This window comes from Centruroides vittatus, unplaced genomic scaffold (genome assembly GCF_030686945.1).
Source record: "Centruroides vittatus isolate TY-2023 unplaced genomic scaffold, ASM3068694v2 contig_1079, whole genome shotgun sequence".
Taxonomy (NCBI): Eukaryota; Metazoa; Arthropoda; class Arachnida; order Scorpiones; family Buthidae; genus Centruroides; species Centruroides vittatus.
Window position 1 is genome coordinate 1,024,227 of NW_027120694.1, and position 27,634 is coordinate 1,051,860.

Genomic DNA, 27,634 nt, shown 5'->3' on the forward strand with positions numbered 1-27,634 from the left:
ATAATCATGGAATATGTTACCAAATAATAATATAAATTTATAAAAACTAAAATAGCTTATTATATTACTTTTATAGCTGAATATGAATATTACATATATGAAAAGTTTATATTCATAAAGCTTATTATGGATATCAATTAGCAGCAATTTTAGACATAGGCAATTTAAGTTTTGCCTCATGTTTTCAGGGATCTCAGGCTTGTGTTTATCAATATTTGATCTTGGTTTAATACTCGGAATCTAGTACTAATTAAATATTGATACTATCAAGTATCATATGATACATTATATTACATTATATTTACATTTTATATCATATAAACATATATAAAAAGGATTTGGAAGGGTCTTGGCTAGGGTCTTGCACAATTCAAAGTCATGACTAAGACATTATGAAGTAATAAAATTTAGAAACTTTGCTAATATATTATCATATGACATAGATAAAGAAATAGATTGCATTAATGACCACCATGTTCACAGACTACCAGTGGTCCATGGACCATACTTTCAGAACTGCTGCTATAGAGTATAAAACAACCCATTGCTTTTCTTCATTAGGGCATGCAACATGCTTGTTACCAGTTTATAATTAATAAGTGACTGAGAATTTTGATTGCATTAAATATGATTTTAGCCATTATATTTATAAAATTGATTGAGATTTAATTCTTACCTGCACAGAGAGTATTTCTGATATTCCTAAAGTAGCAGTTTTAGAACCAGCAATATCTTCAGTTTTCAAGTCTTTTATTTGATCTGAAGCTGTAATTTCTGAAATTTCGGTCGCTATATTAGAAGATATTGTCATCTCGGCAGTTTGAGTCCCAGGTAATTCATGAGGGAGAAATTCTTTCGCCTTTTCTTCAGTTAATGTTTGCTGAATACTTACTGATTGTTGAGAAACCAGATTTATCACAGCCTGCTTTTTTTTGTAGGAAAAAAGAAAACATAAGAAAAACAAAGATTAGAAATTTATAAATTTTATAAAATTAAATTTTAGTATTTAATTAGAATTTTAAATATTCATGCATGATTTTAAGCTTTAGTTTGATAATTACTTTTATAAAATAATCTATTTTATTTTTAAAAAATACTAAAAATACTATGAACATGCTTTACTTTGTTATGTAAAAAATTATATGAAGAGTTTTAAGAATTATAAAGCATTGTTAATGCATTATAAAAATATTTATTACTTACAAATTTAATAGTTGTTTATTGTAAAATATTATTACTCTATAAAAATTGATTAATTTAATAAAATACAAAATTATTTTTAGCAAAATTAAGTTAAAAAAATTAATAATACTGCTTTATTAAATATGATATTTACAAAATATTACAATATTAGTTATACAATTGCAGAAACATATAAATAGAATTAATTACAGTAATCACATGTATTAATTACAGAATTAATTACATGTATTTAATAATTTTTAATTACAAAATATAATAAAAAGCATTAAAAAGCTTAGAAACAGTTGTAATAATTTATTTATTATTTATAAATAGTACACTGTGGATTAAAAAATAATTTATTAGTCATTTAAAGAGTAAAAAAATATATATTAGCTGAATAATTACAATTTTATATAAAAATAACCACATAAAAAGCATTTTTAAAGCTGCTAATTAGTTTAGCCACTATAAGACAATATAAGTTTTTATTAATAGCCAGTAGCTATTTTACAAGATAAATAAGCATTTTTTTTTATTTAATTGCTTCTTGTTAAAAGATATTAATGTATAATTTATTTTTTTTTAATATTAACAAAATGTTATATTATTATAATATAGTTATTAGTTTAACAATAAATATATGAATATTTGTTATAGTTTTACAATAATTACAGGAATGTATATGTTATATATAGTACAGTAATATATACAAATAATTTATTAATTACATATAAATAATTATTTACATAGTAAATACAATTTTTCACAATATACACAATTTTTGTTATGTATTATTAATATTTAAATCATTTTATACCTATTTTATTTTACTTCTTTATGCTTAACTACATTACTTTTTCGTATAAATGAATTTTCAAGTTTATTGGTATTAATTGTTATTTTAAAAAAATATTGATTAACTACAGTAATTCTTGGATATGTTGATACCATTCTGTGATTGATATTGTATCTTGGGTATAATGATTAGTGATGTCATTTATTAAAATTTAATTATTTGTAAGAATAAACAGTAATAACTCCACACTCCAGCAGTACAAAATCCTGACACTTCAAACATTTTCAGTCTATCCTGAAGACCGGAAAGTTTGAAGTATCTGGGTTTCGTACTGCCGAACTGTCTGTGAGGTTTGTGGATATGATATATTTTTGTAAAAATAAATATTATATCTTTATAAATTCTCATATTTCATTGTTTTAAATTAACAATTTTAGAATTCAAAAGCAAAAAAAAGTATCTTTATAATAGGTATAAAAAGACTTAAATGTTACAATATGTGTTATTGTTTTAATAACATTTATTATTATACATTGTATTTATGTAAACATCTTTATAATTAATTTTTCAATAATTAAAAGTATTATTAATTAACAAATTTTGCCAGATAAGAGATTATTCATTTTAATCACTATAACAGTGTAAATAAGTTAACAGATATTAAGTAAGCACATAAGTTACAGCATTTTAATAAAGCGATTAAAGCGTTTTTCATTATTAGATGTTACCATTTTATAAACAATAATAATATGATTATTTATTAAATTGAATTTTATATATAAATCATTAACGTGGTAAAACATTTTAAACAGTGATTTTCAAATTTTCATTGATACATATTTATTTTATGAAATTTGATAACATCCTGTAAAAATTATAATAGTCGGAAAATGCTGTAAAAACGATTGAAGTTTTATATTTGAAGTACATTGAATTTAATACATAAATGTACAATTATTTTGATAATCACTGTTTTAATATTGTTATTCTTTAATTATAATAGTTTTTTATTATATTATTAGCTTATTTTTAATATTTAAATTGTATATTAATGTTTAATAGTACAGTTTAAATAGAATTTAGATAGTTTTTAAACACATGATATATAATAAGAATAGCGTTAATAGCAATCTATTTATTTGTTTTATGTGTTATGTGTTTGTTAGATTTGAAAATTATATATATGAAATAAATATAGCAATAAAGCATAATACAATGATTATTTGAATACTTGTTATTTTGGTAGAAGAGAATAATTGTTAAAAATAATGGCTTTGATTTATTAGATAAGAGATATAAAGAATTTTGCCCCTAGAATATCAACTGTTACAAGCTAAATGTTCTTTTTTTTTAATTAATTACTATACTATTGCTGCATATCATCGTATATTGTAAGTGTTCATATTAGATAATAAGTAAATATCTGTAGAACAATATTTAGAAGCATAAAATTATGAAGCATATATTAGCTGATAACCAGATTAAAGCAGTTGTTATTATAAAGCTGATTTAATTTTATTCTATTTGGCTTGTATTATAGTATTATTATGTCAGTTGCTTGGCTGTGATTTAGTTCTGTTAACTGGCTTCTGATTCAAATAAATTTTCTTCGTATTTTTTTCTCATACTTGCCTGTAGTGTATCTGGCTTGGCTTGTAATAATTCACCAGTCATTGCTTCTGTTACGACATCAGAAATAGCCATATGCTCCCTTGGAATGAAATTTACTTTTGCATTTGTTTCAAACGGAAGTTTGCCAGGTATAAATTCTTTTGATTCGCTGATTTCAGTTGTTTCTGAAATTATTAATGGTTCATGAGAAGCAAATGAAATTTGAGCAGTAGTTTCTTTTGGAGCTAATGGAGATAAAAATTCAGAAGGTTTCATTTCAGATGATATTTCTGAAACTGTAATTGATTCAATTGCTGTAATGGAAACATTAGCTTGTTCTTGAGCTGGTTTCTTGTCAGATACAAGTTCATCTGGAATGTCTGCTAATGTTGTAATGGATACATTAACATGTTCCCTGGGTGTTATAGCAAGTGATGCTTGCTTTTCTGTTGGCTTTTTATCAGATATTAAATCTTTGGATTTTTCTTCTAATAATACTTCTTCAACTATATATGATTCTTTTGTGGAATAGCCAACTCTAGCAGTAACAGATCCAGGTAATTGTGCACTTGTAAATTCTTCAGCTTTCATTTCTGACATTACTTCTGAAACTGCTACAGATTCTCTTGACATAATTTTTGATTTTGCTTTTATTTCAATAGCACGTTCTGGTATAAAGTCTGTTGGTTGCAACTCACTTAAAATTTCTGATACTGCTACAGATTGATGTGAAGATATGTTTACATCAGCTTTTTCCTCAGCTGGTTTATCTTTAGGTTTAAGTGTATCAAATTGATCTTGAAGAGTTACTTCAGAGACACCAATAGTTTCTTGACTAGCAATTTCATATGTTAATTTCTTTGGCTCAGGTTTTTCCATGAGTTTTAACTCTTCTGCTATTACTTCAGAAATAACCTCTGATATTGATATAGATTTTTTAGGAGTCCATATTTCTTTAGCTTGATGACTAAGAGGTGTCTCCTTTGTTTTAAATTCTTTAGAAGTTTGAGATGGAGTTATTTCTGATACAGTAAATGATTGTTTGGGAGTTATATTTAATAAAGCTGTAACTGCATCTGGCTTTTTAGATGGAATAAATTCGCCTGGTGCATGTGCTGCAGAAATTTCACAAACAGAAAGTGATTCTTTTGCCATCCATTGAATTCCTACTGTGACTTCTCCAGGTAACTTTCCTGGGGTAAAGATACCTGGTCTTTCTTCAGATGTTATTTCTGATACTTCAAATGATTCTATTTCAGAAAGGCCAATAGTTGCTTGTGCTTCTTTAGGTTTCTGCTTAATTAATAATTCTTCTGCTCCTTGTTCTGTTATTACTTCAGATACTGATACTGATTGTTTAGTATCGATTAATGTTTTAGCTTTAACTTCACCTGGCAATGTACCTGGTAAAAATTCACCAGGATGTTCTCCTGCAGATATTTCAGAAACAGAAAATGATTCCATGGTGGTGAATTTAATTCCAGCTGTAACCTCTCCAGGTAACTTACCAGGAGCAAATGTACCTGGTCTCTCTTCAGAAGTTACTTCAGAGACTTCATATGATTCAATTTCAGAAAGTCCAATAATTGCTTGTACTTCTTTTGGTTTTTGTTTAATTACTAATTCTTCTGCACCTTGTTGTGGAGTAACTTCAGATATTGATATAGATTGCCTAGTATCGATTGATTGTTTTGCTTTGACCTCTCCAGGTAATGTACCTGGTAAAAATTCACCCGGATGCTCTCCTGCAGATATTTCAGAAACAGAAAATGATTCCATAGTAGTGAATTTTATTCCAGCTGTAACTTCTCCAGGTAATTTTCCAGGAGCAAAAGTACCAGGTCGTTCCTCAGAAGTTACTTCAGAGACTTCATATGATTCAATTTCAGACAGTCCAATAAATGCCTGGACTTCTTTTGGTTTTTGTTTAATTATCAATTCTTCTGCACCTTGTTCTGCAGTAACTTCAGAAATTGATATTGACTGTTTAGTATCAATTAATGTCTTGGCTTTTACTTCTCCTGGTAATGTTCCTGGTAAAAATTCTCCTGGATGTTCTCCAGCAGATATTTCAGAAACTGAAAATGATTCCATAGTAGTGAATTTTACTCCTGCTGTAACCTCTCCTGGTAATTTTCCAGGTGCAAATGTTCCTGGTCTTTCTTCAGATGTTATTTCAGATATTTCAAATGATTCAATTTCAGAAAGCCCAATAACTGCTTGGACTTCTTTTGGTTTTGGTTTTAATATTAATTCTTCAGCACCCTGTTCTGTTGTTACTTCTGAAATAGATATTGATTGTTTAGTATCAATAGCCCTTTTAGCCTTCACTTCTCCTGGCAAAGTTCCAGGCAAGAATTCTCCAGGATGTTCCCCTGCTGATATTTCAGAAACTGAGAAAGATTCTTTAGTTGTAAATTTTATGCCTGCTGTTACTTCACCAGGTAATTTACCAGGAGCAAAAGTACCTGGTCTTTCCTCAGAGGTAATTTCTGATACCTCAAATGATTCAATTTCAGAAACCCCTATAATTGCTTGAGCTTCTTTTGGTTTTTGTTTAATTATTAATTCTTCAGCACCCTGTTCTGTTGTTACTTCAGAAATTGAGATAGACTGCTTAGTATCAATTGTCCGTTTAGCTTTCACTTCTCCTGGCAAAGTTCCAGGCAAGAATTCTCCAGGATGTTCTCCTGCTGATATTTCAGAAACTGAGAAAGATTCTTTAGTTGTAAATTTTATACCTGCTGTTACTTCACCAGGTAATTTACCAGGAGCAAAAGTACCTGGTCTTTCCTCAGAGGTAATTTCTGATACTTCAAATGATTCAATTTCAGAAAGCCCAATAACTGCTTGGACTTCTTTTGGTTTTGGTTTTAAGATTAATTCTTCTGCACCTTGTTCTGTTGTGACTTCAGAAATTGAGATGGACTGTTTTGTGTCAATTGCCCTTCTTGCTTTTACCTCTCCTGGCAAGGTACCTGGTAAAAATTCTCCAGGATGTTCACCTGCAGATATTTCAGAGACTGAAAATGATTCTTTTGTCGTAAATTTAATTCCAGCTGTAACTTCTCCAGGTAATCTGCCTGGTGCAAATGTTCCTGGTCTCTCTTCAGATGTTATTTCAGACACTTCAAATGATTCAATTTCAGAAACACCTATGATTGCTTGAGCTTCTTTTGGTTTTTGTTTAATTATTAACTCTTCAGCACCCTGTTCTGTTGTTACTTCAGAAATTGAGATAGACTGCTTAGTATCAATTGTCTGTTTAGCTTTCACTTCTCCTGGCAAAGTTCCAGGCAAGAATTCTCCAGGATGTTCCCCTGCTGATATTTCAGAAACTGAGAAAGATTCTTTAGTTGTAAATTTTATGCCTGCTGTTACTTCACCAGGTAATTTACCAGGAGCAAAAGTACCTGGTCTTTCCTCAGAGGTAATTTCTGATACTTCAAATGATTCAATTTCAGAAAGCCCAATAACTGCTTGGACTTCTTTTGGTTTTGGTTTTAATATTAATTCTTCTGCACCCTGTTCTGTTGTTACTTCAGAAATTGAGATGGACTGTTTTGTGTCAATTGCCCTTCTTGCTTTTACCTCTCCTGGCAAGGTACCTGGTAAAAATTCTCCAGGATGTTCACCTGCAGATATTTCAGAGACTGAGAATGATTCTTTTGTCGTAAATTTAATTCCAGCTGTAACTTCTCCAGGTAATCTGCCTGGTGCAAATGTTCCTGGTCTTTCCTCAGATGTTATTTCAGATACTTCAAATGATTCAATTTCAGAAACACCTATGATTGCTTGAGCTTCTTTTGGTTTTTGTTTAATTATTAACTCTTCAGCACCCTGTTCCGTTGTTACTTCAGAAATAGAAATTGATTGCTTAGTATCAATTAAAGTTTTAGCTTTAACTTCACCAGGTAATGTTCCTGGTAAGAATTCTCCTGGATGTTCACCTGCAGATATTTCAGAGACTGAGAATGATTCCTTTGTTGTGAATTTAACTCCAGCTGTAACTTCTCCAGGTAATTTGCCTGGTGCAAAAGTGCCTGGTCTTTCTTCTGAAGTAATTTCAGATATCTCAAATGATTCAATTTCTGATACTCCTATTTTTGCCTGTGCTTCCTTTGGTTTCTGTTTAATTATTAATTCTTCTGCTCCCTGTTCTGTTGTTACTTCAGAAATTGAGATGGACTGCTTTGTGTCAATTGCCCTTCTTGCTTTTACCTCTCCTGGCAAAGTACCTGGTAAAAATTCTTCAGGCTGCTCTCCAGCTGAAATTTCCGAAACAGAGAATGATTCTTTAGTTGTAAATTTAATTCCTGCTGTTACTTCTCCAGGCAATCTGCCTGGTGCAAATGTTCCTGGCCGTTCTTCAGATGTAATTTCTGATATTTCAAATGATTCAATTTCTGACACTCCTACGATTGCTTGAGCTTCCTTTGGCTTTTGTTTAATTATTAATTCTTCAGCACCCTGTTCTGTTGTTACTTCAGAAATTGAGATGGACTGCTTTGTGTCAATTGCCCTTCTTGCTTTTACCTCTCCTGGCAATGTACCTGGCAAGAATTCTCCAGGTTGTTCACCTGCAGATATTTCAGAAACTGAGAATGATTCTTTGGTGGTGAATTTAATTCCAGCTGTAACTTCTCCAGGTAATTTGCCTGGTGCAAAAGTGCCTGGTCTTTCTTCTGAAGTAATTTCAGATATCTCAAATGATTCAATTTCTGATACTCCTATTTTTGCCTGTGCTTCTTTTGGTTTCTGTTTAATTATTAATTCTTCTGCTCCCTGTTCTGTTGTTACTTCAGAAATTGAGATGGACTGCTTTGTGTCAATTGCCCTTCTTGCTTTTACCTCTCCTGGCAAGGTGCCTGGTAAAAATTCTTCAGGATGTTCACCTGCAGATATTTCAGACACTGAGAAGGATTCCTTAGTTGTGAATTTAATTCCAGCTGTAACTTCTCCAGGTAATTTGCCTGGTGCAAAAGTGCCTGGTCTTTCTTCTGAAGTAATTTCAGATATCTCAAATGATTCAATTTCTGATACTCCTATTTTTGCCTGTGCTTCCTTTGGTTTCTGTTTAATTATTAATTCTTCAGCACCCTGTTCTGTTGTTACTTCAGAAATTGAGATGGACTGCTTTGTGTCAATTGCCCTTCTTGCTTTTACCTCTCCTGGCAAGGTGCCTGGTAAAAATTCTTCAGGATGTTCACCTGCAGATATTTCAGACACTGAGAAGGATTCCTTAGTTGTGAATTTAATTCCAGCTGTAACTTCTCCAGGTAATTTGCCTGGTGCAAAAGTGCCTGGCCGTTCTTCAGATGTAATTTCTGATATTTCAAATGATTCAATTTCTGACACTCCTACGATTGCTTGAGCTTCCTTTGGCTTTTGTTTAATTATTAATTCTTCAGCACCCTGTTCTGTTGTTACTTCAGAAATTGAGATGGACTGCTTTGTGTCAATTGCCCTTCTTGCTTTTACCTCTCCTGGCAATGTACCTGGCAAGAATTCTCCAGGTTGTTCACCTGCAGATATTTCAGAAACTGAGAATGATTCTTTGGTGGTGAATTTAATTCCAGCTGTAACTTCTCCAGGTAATCTGCCTGGTGCAAAAGTGCCTGGTCTTTCTTCTGAAGTAATTTCAGATATTTCAAATGATTCAATTTCAGAAACACCTATTTTTGCTTGTACTTCTTTGGGTTTTTGTAGGGTTATTAATTCTTCTGTGCCTTGTTCAGTTGTTACTTCAGAAATTGAGATGGACTGCTTTGTGTCAATTGCTCTTCTTGCTTTTACCTCTCCTGGCAAAGTACCTGGTAAAAATTCTTCAGGCTGCTCTCCAGCTGAAATTTCCGAAACAGAAAATGATTCTTTAGTTGTAAATTTTATACCTGCTGTTACTTCACCAGGTAATTTACCAGGAGCAAAAGTACTCGGTCTTTCTTCAGATGTTATTTCAGATACTTCAAATGATTCAATTTCAGAAACACCTAGGACTGCTCGTACTTCCTTTGGTTTCTGTTTAATAACTAATTCTTGTGTTTCTTGTTCTGTAGTAACTTCAGAAATTGATACTGATTGTTTTGTATCAATTAATGTTTTTGCTTTTACTTCTCCTGGCAGTCTTCCTGGTAGGAATTCTTCTGGTTGTTCTCCTGTGGCTATTTCAGAAACTGAAAATGATTCCTTAGTTGTGAATTTAACTCCAGCTGTAACTTCTCCAGGTAATTTTCCTGGAGCAAATATTCCAGGTCTTTCTTCTGAAGTAATTTCTGATATTTGAAATGATTCTGTTTCTGATATAGCAATATCTGCTTGCATTGGTTTAGGCAAAGGTATGGGCTTCAAATCTCCAGCTTCCTGTTCTGTTGTAATTTCTGAAATAGTCAATGGTTGAACTGAACTTACTAATGACTTTGCTTTCACTGTTCCTGGTATTTGATCTTTGGCAAATTCCCCTAATCCTTCCTGAGATTCAATTTCAGCTATTGCTATGTGTTCAGCGGTACTTATAGTTAAACCTGCTCGAACATCATGTGTTTTAATATGTTTAAAATCTTCTGAAATTTGTTCTGTTCTCACTTCGGATATTGTAAGTGGCTGTTGTGGGGATACTTTTATTTGAGCACTTACCTTTTTCTCTATATCAGGTACAACTAATTGCTGAACCTGAGATTCAGCAGTAATTTCTGTAACAGAAATATGTTCTGTAGTTGTAAGGTGTTGAATTGCTGATTGAGTTTGACTTGGAATAATTTTAAGTTGTTCTGTGATATCTTCTACCATTTTTGGAAGTGTTTGCATTTCTGGCATTGATGGTTTTATGGTAGAAGCTATTTCTATTTGTTGTCTCTTTCTAGTTTCAAGTTCAATATCAATTTCTTCAACTTCTTTCACTTTTTCAATAATTTGTTTTTCTCTCTTTTTCTCTACTACCTCCTTCTTCTTTGGTTTCTTCTCAACTGTAGTTATTGTTATTTCTCGTTCTTCTCTTTTTCTTTCAGTTGGTTTTATAGTAATTTCTTCTTTCTCTGGTTTCTTTTTAATACTTTTTAGATGTATTTCTTGTTTCTCTTTTTCAATTGTTTCAGTAGTAATTTCTTCTTTTGGTTTAGTTGTAATAACAATTTGTTCTCTTTGTGGTTTCTTTTCTATAGCTTCAATTGTTACTTCTTGCCTTCTCCTTTCTATACTCTCTAATGTAATTTCTCTTTCTTCTGGTTCTTTATTAGTAAGTTCAAATATTACTTTCTTTGGCTCCTGTGGTTTCTTTTCTATTGTTTCAATTGTAACTTCATGTTTTTTCCTCTCCACACTTTCAATTGTGACCTCTTGTTCTTTTGGCTTTTTTAAGACTGGCTTCAAAACAACTTCCTCTTTCTTTGGCTTCTTTTCTATACTCTTTAATGTTATTTCTTGTCTTGTAGTTTCTGTTATGGTTTCTTCTTCTTCCTCAGCTTTTCTTGGTATAGGTTTTAATACAACTTCCTCTTTTACAAATTTCTTTTCTATAGGTTTTATTTTTACTGGTTTTAATATCACTTCCTCTCTTGTTATTTCAGTAATTTCTTTTTCTTTTGGTTTTTTCTGTTTTGTTTTAATTACAACTTCTTCTCTTTGAGGTTTCTTTTCTATAGTTTCAATAGTAACCTCTTGTCGCCGTCTTTCTATACTTTCTAAAGTAATCTCTCTTTCTTCCGGTTCTTTCTTAGTAAGTTCAAATATTACTTTTTTTGGCTCCTCTGGTTTCTTTTCTATTGTTTCAATTGTAACTTCCTGTTTTTTCCTCTCCACACTTTCAATTGTGACCTCTTGTTCTTTTGGCTTTTTCAAGACTGGCTTCAAAACAACTTCCTCTTTCTTTGGCTTCTTTTCTATACTCTTTAATGTTATTTCTTGTCTTGTAGTTTCTGTTATGATTTCTTCTTCTTCAGCTTTTCTTGGTATAGGTCTTAATACAACTTCCTCTTTTACAGGCTTCTTCTCTATAGGTTTCATTTTTACAGGTTTTAATGTAATTTCCTCTTTTGTTATTTCAGTAACTTCTTTTTCTGTTGGCTTTTTCTCTTTAGTTTTAATAACAATTTGTTCTCTCTGAGGTTTCTTTTCTATAGTTTCAATAGTAACCTCTTGTCGCCGTCTTTCTATACTTTCTAAAGTAATTTCCCTTTCTTCCGGTTCTTTCTTAGTAAGTTCAAATATTACTTTCTTTGGTTCCTCCGGTTTCTTTTCTATTGTTTCAATTGTAACCTCTTGTTTTTTCCTCTCGACACTTTCAATTGTGACCTCTTGTTCTTTTGGCTTTTTTAAGACTGGCTTCAAAACAACTTCCTCTTTCTTTGGCTTCTTTTCTATACTCTTTAATGTTATTTCTTGTCTTGTAGTTTCTGTTATGGTTTCTTCTTCTTCCTCAGCTTTTCTTGGTATAGGTTTCAATACAACTTCCTCTTTTACAGGCTTCTTCTCTATAGGTTTCATTTTTACAGGTTTTAATGTAATTTCCTCTTTTGTTATTTCAGTAACTTCTTTTTCTGTTGGCTTTTTCTCTTTAGTTTTAATAACAATTTGTTCTCTTTGAGGTTTCTTTTCTATAGTTTCAATTGTTACTTCTTGCCTTCTCCTTTCTATACTCTCTAATGTAATTTCTCTTTCTTCTGGTTCTTTTTTAGCAAGTTCAAATATTAATTTCTTTGGTTCTTCTGGTTTCTTTTCAATTGCCTCAACTGTAACTTCTTGTACTCTTCTTTCTATACTTTCTAAAGTAATCTCTCTTTCTTCCGGTTCTTTCTTAGTAAGTTCAAATATTACTTTCTTTGGCTCCTGTGGTTTCTTTTCTATTGTTTCAATTGTAACTTCCTGTTTTTTCCTCTCCACACTTTCAATTGTGACCTCTTGTTCTTTTGGCTTTTTTAAGACTGGCTTCAAAACAACTTCCTCTTTCTTTGGCTTCTTTTCTATACTCTTTAATGTTATTTCTTGTTTTGTAGTTTCTGTTATGGTTTCTTCTTCTTCCTCAGCTTTTCTTGGTATAGGTTTCAATACAACTTCCTCTTTTACAGGCTTCTTCTCTATAGGTTTCCTTTTTACAGGTTTTAATATCACTTCCTCTCTTGTTATTTCAGTAACTTCTTTTTCTGTTGGCTTTTTCTCTTTAGTTTTAATAACAATTTGTTCTCTTTGAGGTTTCTTTTCTATAGTTTCAATAGTAATTTCATGTCGTCGTCTTTCAATACTTTCTAAAGTAATTTCCCTTTCTTCTGGTTCTTTTTTAGTAAGTTCAAATATTAATTTCTTTGGTTCTTCTGGTTTCTTTTCAATTGCCTCAACTGTAACTTCTTGTACTCTTCTTTCAATACTTTCTAAAGTAATCTCTCTTTCTTCTGGTTCTTTCTTAGTAATCTCCAGGATTACCTTCTTTGGCTCTTCTGGTTTCCTTTCAATTGTCTCTATTGTAACTTCTTGAGTTTTTCTCTGTATGCTCTCTATTGTGACTTCTTGATCTTTAGGTTTCTTCGAAACTGGTGTTACAACTTCTTTCTCTTTCTTTGGTTTCTTTTCTATAGATTTTAAAGTAATATCTTTTGTTGATTTTTCAATACTTACGGTTTCTTCTTCTCTCTCGAATATTGGCAATGGTTCTACTTTTTCTTCCAAGGGTAATTTTTGGATTTCTTCTTTTTGTAGTTTCTTTTCTTTAGGTTTCTTTTTACTTGGTTTCTTCTCTGGTTTTGTTCTGCTGGCTTAGGCTCTTCCTTCTTTTTTATGGGTTTTAATATAACTTCTTCTCTTTCAGGTTCTTTTTCTTTAGGTTTTTGAACAATTTTTTTCTTCTTTTCTACAGTTTCAGTTGGCTCTTCTTTTTTCTTTTCTCTGGTTTTTATGATCATCTCTTCTTTTTGTGGCTTTTTCTCAATACTTTCAATAGTTATTTCATGTTTTCGTTTTTCTATACTTTCTAGTGTAATTTCTCTTTCTGGCTGAGGTTTCTCTCCAATTATTATTTCCTTTAACGTTATATCTTTTTGTTCTGGTTTTCTCTCAATACTCTCAATGGAAACATCTCGTCTTCTCTTTTCAATAGTTTCAATTATAAATTCTCTCGCTTCCTGTTTTAATGGTTTCAATGTCACTGTTTCTCTTTCAGGTTCTTTCTCTTTAGGTTTTTGAACAATTTTTTTCTTCTTTTCTACAGTTTCAGTTGGCTCTTCTTTTTTCTTTTCTCTGGTTTTTATGATCATCTCTTCTTTTTGTGGCTTTTTCTCAATACTTTCAATAGTTATTTCATGTTTTCGTTTTTCTATACTTTCTAGTGTAATTTCTCTTTCTGGCTGAGGTTTCTCTCCAATTATTATTTCCTTTAACGTTATATCTTTTTGTTCTGGTTTTCTCTCAATACTCTCAATGGAAACATCTTGTCTTCTCTTTTCAATAGTTTCAATTATAAATTCTCTCGCTTCCTGTTTTAATGGTTTCAATGTCACTGTTTCTCTTTCTGGTTCTTTATCAATAATTTTTGCTGTCATCGGCTTCCTTTCTTTGCTTTCAACTGTAATTAATTTTCTAGGAATAGGTTTTAATGAAACTATTTCAGGTTCTTCTTCTTTAGGCTTAGGTCTTTGCACAATTGGTTTTCGCTTAACAAATGTTAATTCTGAAGTACTTGTTTCAGTTTTTTGTGTTAATGTTTTTTCTTTAGGTTTAATTACTTTCTGTACTGGATATTGGATTTCTCGTCCATTTATTTCAGGTTCTTCCTGAATAGGTTCTTCTGGTCTTACTACAATTTCTTCCTGTCTAATTTTGGTCCATATACCAGAAAGATAATCTTCTCTAGTAACTAAAAAGAAATATTATTCATTGAAAGTGATTTTAACTGAAAAATGATAAAATAAAAATATTTAATTATATTTTTACCCTTTTAATAAATAGCATTAAAAATATTAAAAATAGATATTAAAATATTGAAGATATTTAAAAACTAATTTTCAATATTTTCAATATTTTAATATCTTCAATATACGAATGAACTTTAGTAATTTTCATAAACGATACATTATAATTTTTTATTAAATATTTGAAATATTTATTAACATTTTTTGTATAATTTCCATTGAAACTGATATTTTATAGTGTGATTGAGATGATAAAATACTCAAATTATTTTATATATGAAACAAATACAGTAAGACCCCACTTAATGTTGATTCAATATAACGCTGTCTGCTCAAAGCTTAAAAAAAGCTCAAAATTTATACCGATTCAAATTATCATGACATTTCATTGATTATTCCCAAACACAAACCAATAAACAAAAGGTGGCAATTCATCGTAGTGCTGTATTTTTCTTAAATCTATGTTTGTTTTGTGCAATTTTGGAAAAAATATAACATCATTGATGCCATAGACAATATTGACTTGGCTTGGCAAGAATTAACTGATAAATGCACGAACAAAGCGTGGAAGAAGTTATGGCTGAAGGTATCCAAGAATTCTAAACAAGAACCGCTTATCCCTGTATCGTTAGGTTGACCAAACTCAATTTAGTCAATACAGCAGGACTAAGAGATGTAGACGAGCAGGATATTGAGGAGTTACTGCAGGTTTCTAGTGAGAGCCTTACCAATGACGACCTTCAAGAACTGGCAGAACAAAGAATTCATATAGAACTGGAAACTAGAGATTCTGAAAATGAAGAACCCAAGAAATTTCTCTACAGATTTCCTTAGTAAAAGTTTAGTAACAAGAACTGAAATTGTTGATCAAACTGTAGTGAATGATCCAGATTTTGAAGAGAGTGCAAAAGCAAAATGAGGCATTTTGGATGCAATCTCTTGCTACCGACATTTGCTTACGGAAAGAAAAAGAAAGCGACGAATGAAACTACACAACTTTATCGCAAAAAACAAGAATTTCAGAAGAGTAAGGACCTTTGTTACAAAAAATAAACTTTGCATTTCTGTGTGCATATGTTTGTGTGTTATTTAACATATTTTTATATTAATTTGCATAATATTATAATTTAAAAATTAAAGTAAAATTTGTTTATTTTTGGTCACATGGTCCCCTTTCCCTATTTACTCTATGTTAAAATGACCTTGTTTAACGCTGTTTTGTTTAGCGCTTTGTCATCTAGGAATGCATCCCGTATTAAGCATGGTCTTACTATATATATATAATTATAATTAAATCATTGTAATTATGTTAATTATTATGTGAGAATGTAGTAATGTTCATTAAAACATTGGAAAACGTCCAGGTTTTACATTTTCTATTACAATTTCTCAGTTTGTGTACCTTGTTCACATGACATGTTCAACAGATAGACAAATTCTTCTTACACTCATTACAACATATTCATTGCCACTCCTCCCACAGTAGCACAATTCTATGGCTTCTGCAAATTACTCACTGTGCACAAAGACAAGCAATTTCACTTTGTGAACTGCAGAATACAAAATGCTTTCTCTATTGTAGAGTCACCATTTTCATTTCCAGTGCTTCCTGGAGGTAGCACATGACAAGATGTTTTAATGCAGATGGAAGATGAAACTCAGATATTTACTTTATGATATATATGGCATACTTCTTGGAGAATAATTAACATAAATACAGTAATTTAAAATGGTAACATTCATTTTTGAAGACACACTATATATAAATAGTATATATAGATTAAAAAATTGTACTACTGTAATAAAATTAAAAGCTGGTACCAATATTTTTAATTAAACATTAGTAAGTATAATCTTAAAATATTAATTTAAAGTTGTAAAAAATGTATAAAATTTATAATACAGTGTAGCAAATTAATATTATATTTTTTATATCAAATTAAAAACATTGGATTTAATTTTAAATATAATTAAATAAATTTAAAATAGAATTTATATATTTATAAAACTTTGCAAGAAATGTCATTATTACAGTTTTTATTTTTACTATTTTGTATTAATAATATTATTATTATAGTTAGAAATACAATAGATTTATTATTTATGATAAAGAATAATAAATATCATACACACCTCCAACATATAGGAATGCAGTTGATATTTGTTCACCATTTTCATTTACTGCCTTGCATGTATATCTTCCTTCCACATCATAATCAATTCGAAGAATATGCAGGAGAATACGATCTTCTAAGTAGGTAACTCGATAACGACCTGTTGTCACATCTATTTCCCGGTCATTAAAATACCAAGTTACTTGTGGTCTCGGATTTCCACTTATTATACATTCGATCGTTGTTGAACTTCCAATAGTTTTTGCAAAGACATCTCTAAGAGGTGCTCTAAATGTAGGTGGTTGAGGTTTCTCTGTAACAAGTTTTAAGAACTTTCCTTTAATAAGAAATAAGTAATCTGTAAAAACCTAATAAAAATATTAATCATCCTCAAGAATGATCATCATCATCATAGGTACAGTACATAAAGTTTTTCTTGTTTTCTAAATCATTACTGTAAACTACTTAAAAACAAGACATTTACATGTGTATATTAAAACTACATGTTTTCAAATTTAATTTTCATTTTTAGGAACACTAAAAACAATTTGAATAAACATTTTGTTTGAAATTGTTAAATTTTTTAAAAATAATTCAGTAACAAAAAATAACAAAATACAATAATAATTCTTTGACTTTTTTCTAATGATAATAAGTTTCTTAATATTTTTCAGGAATAAAGTCTTTATTAGGAGTTTTTGGTTAATGTTACCTATGGTTCCAAGATGGCGGCTAGTCTCTGATTCCAGCAAGGAAACAGTGGAGACGCACGTTCTAACCTAACCTAACCTATTCTAACAAATTACCATAATTATTACCAACAAAATTATTAGAATAGGTTAGGTTAGGTTAGAACGTGCGTCCCCACTGTTTCCTTGCTGGAATCAGACTAGCCGCCATCTTGGAACCATAGGTAATATTAACCGAATTTTTTAATGCTTTTTGAAACTGTATAAAGTGTGATGATAATGACAACATTGGAAACTTCTGTATGTTTTATTCAGTTTTCTTATAAATATATAAAGTTTTTAAATTAACAAGATATTGACAAAATGGCTTTATACTTTAAAAACTTATAAATGATTACCAAATTTGAATAATCCGACACTGTCAACATCATCAAACGCTACACAATTAATGATAACAATAACTTTAATTTTAGTTTCTCGTTCATATGAGGGGTAGTTTAATTTTTGAATTTATTTAATAAACTGTAATTATTGTATTTTATTTAAAAAAAAAAAAATAGCATTATGTGAATAGAAATGGTCATAAGCAGGGGGTTCCCAAACTACAACCTGAGGGTCAGATCTGGCCCACAATGAGACTTTATCTAGTTCATATTGCTTCTAGATAATTATAAAAAATCACAATTTAAAAAAATATTTTACTTGCATTAAACAATTCAAACTGAAGCCAGGGAGAGTAAGCAATAGGACCATATTTATTTAAAAACAGAGGTCCCATTTTTTGGAAAATCCAAAACTTGGATGACTACCTAACTGCTTCTCAAAATAATTGATATTTGTAATGTATTTTCTTATAATCATAGAATCTTATTAAAAATTCAATTAAAAAAAAATATATATATTTCTCTTTTCAGACAATACATACATAATGTGCCTTTAAAACTATACGTCCTTTCTCACACAGTTGAGGGATAAGACAATTCCACGGCAGAGTCAACCTTTTATTTGAGGCTTCTCGTCTGCCTACAAATGTAAAACAGTCCAAAACTTTCCTCTAGCGGTGGCAGCTGAGGGAATTGTCTTATCCCTCAACAGTGTAAAAAAGGATGTATAGTTTTAAAGACACATTATGTATGTATTGTCTGAAAAGGAAAATATATTTTTTCTTTATTATATTATATCGGCCTGGCCTATTTTTAAAACTTATTAAAAATTATTTTTTAATTTACATATATAGATATGTACAATATTAAATCACTCTGGCCCACTGCTGTTGTCAGAATTAGTAATGTGGCCCTCCTCTTGTAAAGTTTGGGGACCCTTGTTATAAGTATTAGAAAAAATATTTGACCATTCAGTATGATTAATTGATTATATCATTCCAAAATTAGGTAATGATACATTCAATATGCTGTAGACCCTTGTTATATTGCATCTTATTAGATCACTCATTCAGATACATTGCATATTTTTTTGTCACCCAAATATAAAAGCACTTAACCAATAATGGATAGATACATTGGTTATATTGTAGCATCACTTGTTTGCTTTGTCTCCCTACATGCACGATATAATGATGGGCTACTGTATTGTTTTTATGCATGATAGATTACTAATTAATTATAAAATACAACCACTCAAAAGTAGCTTCGTAACTACTTAAGTATATTCTAATACTGCATTATTTCTTAGCATGTTTTTAACATTTGATCTCACTCAATATATATTAAGCTAATATATATAATTTTGATTATTGCATATAAGCAATTGCTTGTATGTATATTACGGAACAAATAAGATGCTCAATGCAGTAATTGTTATTTATTTCAATTCATTTAAATAAACTTAATTATTCAACAGTGTGCTATGCACAGAGGATAAGTCAGATAACCATGGCATCAATTACATTTGAATAACATGAATGAGTTATAAAAGAACTTTGATACATTTTTTAAAGTATTGTAATTTGTCAGTTAAACAAGATGGTTTCGCTTCGAGCAATTCAGGTTCCGCAATGGTTAACTGATACACAGCCATGGCAAGTTGCTTTTGCCTTCTAAGTAACCTCATCTCACTGCTCATTACTAATGTTTTTGTACTATATCTGTATTTGTATAATGCCTTCCTAGTAAAAATATCATTTTACCATTTTTAAATGATATTAAGTGATAGTCCAAAAATCACTTTAGATATGATGTTGTAATACCTCATCATCATTTGGTCATTTAAATCATTTGATATCAACTAATGAAATGGTTTCAAATGACCAAATAAATGACGTGACATGATATGAAATGGTGGTATCACTTGTTATCAAGTACAGTAGAGAACCGAAAATCGGAATCAATTGGGGACTGGGGTTGTTCAGATTAGTGATTTGTTCCGATTACCGATTATGTACGAAAAAATATATTAACCTGTCCGATGTTCAAATTTTTCTCCATTGTGTGTTGCTTCGTGCTGAATTTTTCTCCGTTGCGTGTCGCTTTGTGCTGAATTTTCGTCAATTTTAAGCCTAATGAAAATTTTTATTATAATAATCGAGGCTATTGTATCATTAAAAATTATTTCTTTATTTTGTACAAACAAAATAAATATATTGAAGAATATAAAAACATGAAAATTATACTTTAGAAGTAAATCTAGTATCAAAAACGTTCGATTCAGCACGACACAGTTCGACTGAAAATCATTCCGATTACCGGGGTTCCGATTAATGAGTCTCTACTGTAATGTCATTTGAAATCAATCAGAAACCATTACAAGAATGATATCAAGAGATATTGTGTCTAAAATGATTTTCAGACAGTTACAAATGATACCAAGTGCAATGTTACAATATTTTTCAAGGTATTTTCAAAAGCTTCTAGACATGATATCAAATGATGTCAATTGCAACAAGTTACTTGACATTATTTCAAAAATTAAAAGCGCGCACACTATTTTAACAGATGAGAATAAGTGATACGACATGAAAACACAAGTGATACCTTTCCTATCATTTGCCAAATACAACATGATATCAAATGTTGTTATATCATATCATGTCTTGTCATTTGAAATCATGTACCATTAACACGCAACTTCAAAATGACATTTTTACAAGGGAGCTCTAAAGAAATTGGGCTAGGATCTTAAAAAGTATTTAAAATAGCCATCTGAACCACTCCATATTATTAGAGATATACGTGAATTTTAAAATATTATTGAGAAATTAAAGATAAATTTTAAATTACTTATCTATATCAAATTTAGAACTTAATTATAGATTATAAATTATAGTAAGTAGAAAACTTATCCTACCAGCTTCTCGTTTCCTTGTTTCTTCATGAACTATCCAATCAGGTTTCTTTGGAGTATATTCTATACATTAAATATTAAATATTTTAGTAATTCTGCTATAGAAAGTTAGTTTTAAAAATAATTTTTAAAAGTTTCTTCACTCACACAACAATTTGACTTTTTATATGAATGGAAGAATATCGTGTTGATGTATGAACAGTATTGATGTTTGAACGTTTAATGTAAAATAATGACAACGTACAAAGCTTTTTTTATAAAAAATAATTTTATTAAAATATATTACAAACAAAATATTTTTAAAAAAAATCCATGAGTTATTTTGATGCTGCGCTAAAAACTTTTAAAATAAAATTATTTATTAAAAGATAAAAATATTAAAATTATAAAATGTTATTAAAAATAAAAAACATATAAATTTATGTATAAATTAAAATAAATGAGAAAATAAATTCATCTTATTTTCTTGGAATAGTTGTAAATATCTTGTATTGATTGAATGCTAACCTCGATAACTAGAACACTTTAATGTGAAAATGGACTATATGCCACATGCCAAATCCAATCAAACTGTGGTTGGCACAGTGGAATTGGGAGGTCCTGCAACATCCTCCATATAGTCCAGATTTAGCTCCCCTCAGATTTTTATTTATTTGGACCTTTAAAGAAATCTTTTGCAAGGAAAGGCTTTGCAGATCAGCAGGAATTGGAAGACACCGTTCTGGACTAGTTTGAGCAACTTGACAAGCAACAGTACCGTGTAGAGATGTTCAAACTAATGTCATGCTGGGATAAATGTTTCAACATTTACGCCAATTATGTCGAGAAATAAACAAAAGTATGTAGTTTTTGTTGAATGTATTAAATATTTTCTTTAATTATAAACGTTAGTGTAATTTTGGCCTGTACCTTTAATATTGGACTCCCCTTGTAAATACTCCTAAAAAGCAGTAAAGCATGAACATAAATTTATTTATTGTAAATGGATTTGTAAATGAAAATGAGAAAACAACATATTTTCCAAAAAATATCACCTAATTGCTACTGATTACATATAGAAGATATCACAGCAGAAATATACTATGCATTCTTAGCACCCAAGCACAACATATATAATTATGCATGTTTTAACAGCATGATAATAAATAGAATAGTCATTTTTAACATTTTTAATATCAGTATAACATTTAATTTTAATTACAGTCAAACCTGTTTTTATGCGCTCTTTTTATGTGCGATTTTTATTTGTGCGATTTTTTTAATGCGAATTTTTAATTTGTGCGGTATAGTTGGCGACTAGTCTCGTGTGATTCGTCATGTCTTACGTTGACTTATTATAGCTAAATAAACTTATTATAGCATAAATGCACTTATTATAGTGATATTATTGCACGAATATGCGAAAAATGAAATAATTTACTTTTTAAGTCAACAAAACACCACCTGGACAAAAATATGTAAAACAGACGTTAGACCAGACGATGCAGTCAAGTGCTGACATCTGTTGTCAATAAATTCTATTTCGTACGGTTTTGAGTTATTTTCTATGTGAGACTTTTTTTATGCGGTCCCTGTTGACCGCATAAAAAAAATATTTTTTAATTGTGTCGCGAAAACTATTTTTCGCGACACAATTAAAAAAATATTTTTTTTATGAAATAATTAATTAAATAATAGTTATTTACAGCCATTCGTGAAGTTTCGTGAGATTTTTTTTATGCGTTTTTTTTTAATGCGGTCCCTATCCCCCGCATAAAAACAGGTTTGACTGTATTTGTTATCTATTATAGCACCTATATCTGTGTACCATAATATATGTTTTATTGAAAAAATTAGCATATCTATTTAATATTTTTCTTCTTTATGTTTTGTACATTTTGATATTTCTGTTTTTTATTGAAATTATGAAGACGTTTTACCATTTTATAAATATCAAGAAGAAGCAACTGCTTTAAGGAAACCAAAAGTTTTTTGCCAAGGAGAAATGTTTCCAGATCTTTATTCAGATAAGCAACATATGTATTACTATTAATCATTTTGTATTATAAGATTGTTTTGGTATAATTTTGTTTATTATACATATATATTGTATGTAGGTTTTAAAATCCATACTCCTGATAGTGGTGCAATCAGGGGAGGACCAAGAGGCAAGTACTCACCTAAAGAAATTTTTAAAAAGCCAAAACATTGTCAAATTTCAAGAAAAATTAAGAAATTAGTACATACTTTTTTATTATAAATTTTATAATACAGAACTGGTAGAAATTTCTGACTCTCCACTTAATGTTTCTGATTATGCCGCTGGCTTCTGGAACACCGTATGTATTTTGCATTCATTTTGAGCTGATGTTGATCTGAATAAAGCTCTGAAAATGTTTCCCCTTTACTTAATTTGTTGGTTTCTTTCAGAATAGCTGTGTTTTATTTTTTGCACTTATTTTCAAGAACAACTTTTTTATTGAACTATTTAGAAACACATTTATTTCATTGGGGATATATTTTTATAATTTGAAATTTATCTTTGAGATGATGAATTTAAGGAGCTTCCATAAATTACAAAACACTATTTTTTTTTTGACTTTTACTACCCTCTGCATCCTTATAATGCACCATAATGCTACCAACTAGACCACTATTAAATTATATAATGCTATAAGAACAACACCTCAAGTGAACCTAGAATAAAAATTTCTTTCCTCACAAAATATTTAAATGATATAATATTTGTTTTTCTTCAGATAATAAAAAAAAATTATTTATTTTCTCATTTATATTCAATCTCAATGTATATTACAACTAAAATTATAAATATATAACTTAAATCATAAAGAAACAATCCATATTTTTATTTTCATAATTTAAATAACTAAAAAATGCACGAAAAAAAAAAGTAAATTAAAGAAATACAAAATTTAAAATTAAATTTATATTTAAATAGTAATAAATCATTTGGATAACATTACTCTTGCAATATTTATCTTTGTATAAGTGAGCTTGTGATATATCTCTTATACACAAATAAAGTTTCTCATTCTAGTAAACTGATTGCTAGTTTCTAGAAAATTCAGTTTTCTTTAAAATAATAATTACATTAATTATCATCACAAGATAATTAAATGTTTTACTTCTATATTTTCTGTTTATTATTTTTGACTTTAAACTTATTAAATAAGTTTTCAGTCAAAGTTGTTTAGATTAAAAATAAATAAAACTTGCCAAAAATTTTTTCATATCATTAGCTCTTATATTTTTAATTAGATAAATGGATTTTTTCTTGAGTTTTTTCTAAATTTTTTTGCAACAGCTCTTGTTTTTTATTGGTTGGTATATTTTTTATGTCTGTTTTTTGTTTAAAACATGATATCTTAATAGCAGATAAAACATTTTTATGTCATTATATCAAGTACTTGAAGTGAAGCACTTAATAAGTAATGTAGTTTGACAGCTTTTTCCTGTCTGTTAAACAATTTTTCAAGGCAGTTGTAACTGAAAGTGTACTTAAATTATTTTCCTGTTTTAAATTTCATGTACAGTAATTCTTTGTTTTAGTTTTGTATTTTCTGATGTTGAGTTGACAGGGCTGAGTGAATATATATATTAAGTCTTGAATTATTTTACAAATTGATGGAAGCAGGAGAAATGTATCACCAAATTTAAACATTACTGTTGGTGGAAAGAGTGAACTAATGTAAATGTCTTAAGGTATGAATTGTTATATTTGATTAGAAATTTACATTATTAATAATAATAATAAACAAAATATTGTATTTTAGGGATTAAAATCCATTCTCAGAGAGTACTTCAATAACTGAATAATCAAAAGAAGATATTCACAACTATGAATTTAGAAATTACGGGGTGATAAGATTGACAAAGGTAAACTGATAATATAGCTACATTAGTTTGCTTAAACTTCATAGAAGAAAATTGCTAAGAATATGCAATGTTTTTCATAAATTTCTACACTACTATCTTATTTTTGAGTTTCTCCTTTAAGTTTAAAAATTTGGTTATTACTTAAAAATTATATTACATAATTTGTTATTATTATTTTTAATTTTAAGTATTACTCTCCTTAAACTTATTGATTTTAAATGTCTTTCAAGTTTCAATAAATACTTTTATTAGTTAAGATATGTTAAATAAAACATAAATAGTTTTGTTTTTAATCTTAATATGTAATTTTAAATGTCAATGTTGTCTTCTCAGTTTTCAGTCAATTAATTTCCATTATAATAATCTTTTTTAAATTTTATTTGTGTTTTTATTTTTGCTCTTTGACTAATAAGAGAGCTCCTTTTCATACCTATCATGGGCTCAGCCAAATCCACAATGGAATGGTTGGGTGACAGCAAGAAATCCCAACACATCTGCATCAAACTACCTACAGAAATTTCTGAGGTTTTTGACCTACTTGAATCTTTGTTCCATGTAATGGCAGACTAACATCTTTTCCACCTTGGCCAGCTATCATTCATTCATAATAACGCTTTAGAACATTCAATGAATTTTATTTAAATTTTATACGAAATAATTTGCCAGATTTTTTTCATTGAACTACATTAAAGCTAATTAATAATCCAAAACAGAGCATTTTGGCTAGAGATGGCAGTTAAACTGTTATATCAGAATAAATTTAATAATTATAAATAAAGTAATTATTAAAGTTATCATGAGATGACAGCTTTACTATCCAAATTACCATGTTTTGGATTATTAATTAGTCTTAATAAAGTTCAATGAAAAAAATTGGCAGATAATTTGGTATTAGAAATATAGGGTTATGTATATTGTTATATTTAAAATTTATTTTTATAAAGATGCTGTCTTCTGTTTTATTCAATATCAGTCTATCAGGTAGATTAGAGTTGATCAAAAACACAGAAGAAATAATTCCTATTAACTTGGAGAATTTAGAATTTCATAATCGTATCATCCATAATTTTCTATTTAATAATATAAATGACTTTTATTATTCTGGTCATTTCAGATTGAATAATTTATTATGGAAAATTGTTATAGAAATTCTGCTACAGAAAGGTATATGCTTATGTATCTGCTAACTCATTTCCATAATAATAATGTGAAAACTTAATATGCATAAATGAATAGAAAAGAAATATTAATTTATTGTTTGTTGAAATTTTTATAAAAGTTTTTGTCAAAGATGTTCAAAACTTATTATATATTGAAGTGTAATACAAAAATAATTGAGAATATGAGATGAGGTGTAGATGATTAAAAATTAAATTTTAATATTTTATATGAAGTAAATGAGATATTAAAATTCCTATTTATAAAATTATTAACTATTAATCATTTTATTTTAATTACAGTTTAATATTCAACTGTAACACAAATTTTGTTTCTTTTTTTCTGATAGTTTTTAATGTGTAGGTACTGTTGATGGGGAGAATTCTCCTTGAAAGTCCTTAACAAATTTCTTGAGTTTATATTCATAGAAGGAAGCCTACTTTTTTATTTGATTAATACTGTTTTAACTTTTTAGATTTTAATAAGTTTATAATTATCAGTATAAAACAAATCATAATGTAAATAACTGTAATTAATCAAAATTTAACATATAAAGAAACATCTACAAAGTAATAAAAAAAGCTAACAGTTGTATTAATGTAATATTATAGTATAAATAAAGGTTGACATTCAAAAATCCAGCCATCAATAAGCCGGTTCCTTCAGATTTCCAGAATGGATTTCGGAGTGCATTTTCAAATTTACCACATTGACATGCCACTGTTTTCTGGACGTGCCTAACTAAAATTCTGTAGAACTGTTTTATTTAGTTAACGAACATTAAAATTTCATTTGCTTTTCATTTAGTGTTTAATTTTCTTTCTTTAAAAAATTATACAGATAGTCATTTTCTGTTAAATATGTACAGCATATATAACCATAAAAAATCCGGCACTCTTCAGGTCTGGAGATTGCCAGATTTTTAAATGTTAACCTGTACAGTACATTATTATGTAAAAACAAATTTTTTGAAATTAATCAGGTAATACAAATATATATTGTTTACTTTTATTTATTATCTGTAGCTTTGAATTCATGAAAAAAAATTAAATTATAGTCTTGCACTTATACCATTTAATATTTGTTCATAAATTTAGGTAATTTTTGTTTAGTTCTAAATTCTAGTCTAAAGCCCTTAAGAATTTTTCATTGTCACTTGTATGCTGAACTTATGTTCTATTTATTCTAAAAAGTACATTTAGAATTTTTTATAATTAAAGTCATCTTATGAAATGCATTACAGTATCTTATCTTAATAACAGATTTGTAATTAACATCAAAATAGACTATAATAATAGTAACAGTTTCAACTTTAGCTTGACTTCGGTCCATTCATTTCTTAAGTTATTTACAAAAAACAGTTATTTTTGTAAATTTTTGCAAATTTGACCTGCATTTGATTCACACAATTATCCCAACCAGATTTATAAGATTAATAATTAATGACAGGAAATAGCGAGGTTGAGGCCGAAGTTTTAATCACGAAAACGTGTACGTCGGACGTTTGGTGCCACTTTCCTGTAAGCCTAGAAGTTTGACAATGGTGTTTGGAAAGTTGGTGGAATCATGTTCGACATTCCAAATGCCATTGTCAAACTTCCAGTCTTACAGAAAAGTAGCGCTGAACATCCGACTTACATGTTTTCGTGTTTAAAACTTCGGCCTCAACCTTGCTAATATCTTGCAGTAAAATTTAGAATCTAAATATTGTCTTGTTTACTCTTTTGATTTTTATCTTTTTACTGCTGATATCAGAGCTTATCTATGAATTTTAATATTTTATTTACTTCATATAAAATATTTCATAATTTTATATCTGATCTTTCCATACTTAATAGTATTCAATTCTGAAATTCCATTCACTTTAATCTTTCCACAAAAGTGAAAAAAAATTTTCTGATATACCAGTATATCAGAAGAGAGTTCCTCGGTGTGGCTCATCTGTTTCTTGATAGTAGTTTTTGATCTTTGTATTACTAACCAGTATATGATCCAATGAATTCAAGTTTTTTA

General features: G+C 29.1%; 1 protein-coding gene across 1 annotated transcript in view; it reads right to left on the reverse strand.

Moving 5' to 3' along the window:
* Positions 1-27,634, reverse strand: part of LOC136974649 (titin-like) — a gene marked incomplete at its 5' end in the record, with an annotated part of 119,011 nt that overhangs the window by 79,117 nt on the left and 12,260 nt on the right. The window contains 5 exon segments of the mRNA XM_067269582.1: positions 677-925; positions 3,614-13,315; positions 13,318-14,429; positions 16,618-16,911; positions 20,591-20,650. Coding sequence (XP_067125683.1) covers positions 677-925; positions 3,614-13,315; positions 13,318-14,429; positions 16,618-16,911; positions 20,591-20,650 — 11,417 coding nt within the window.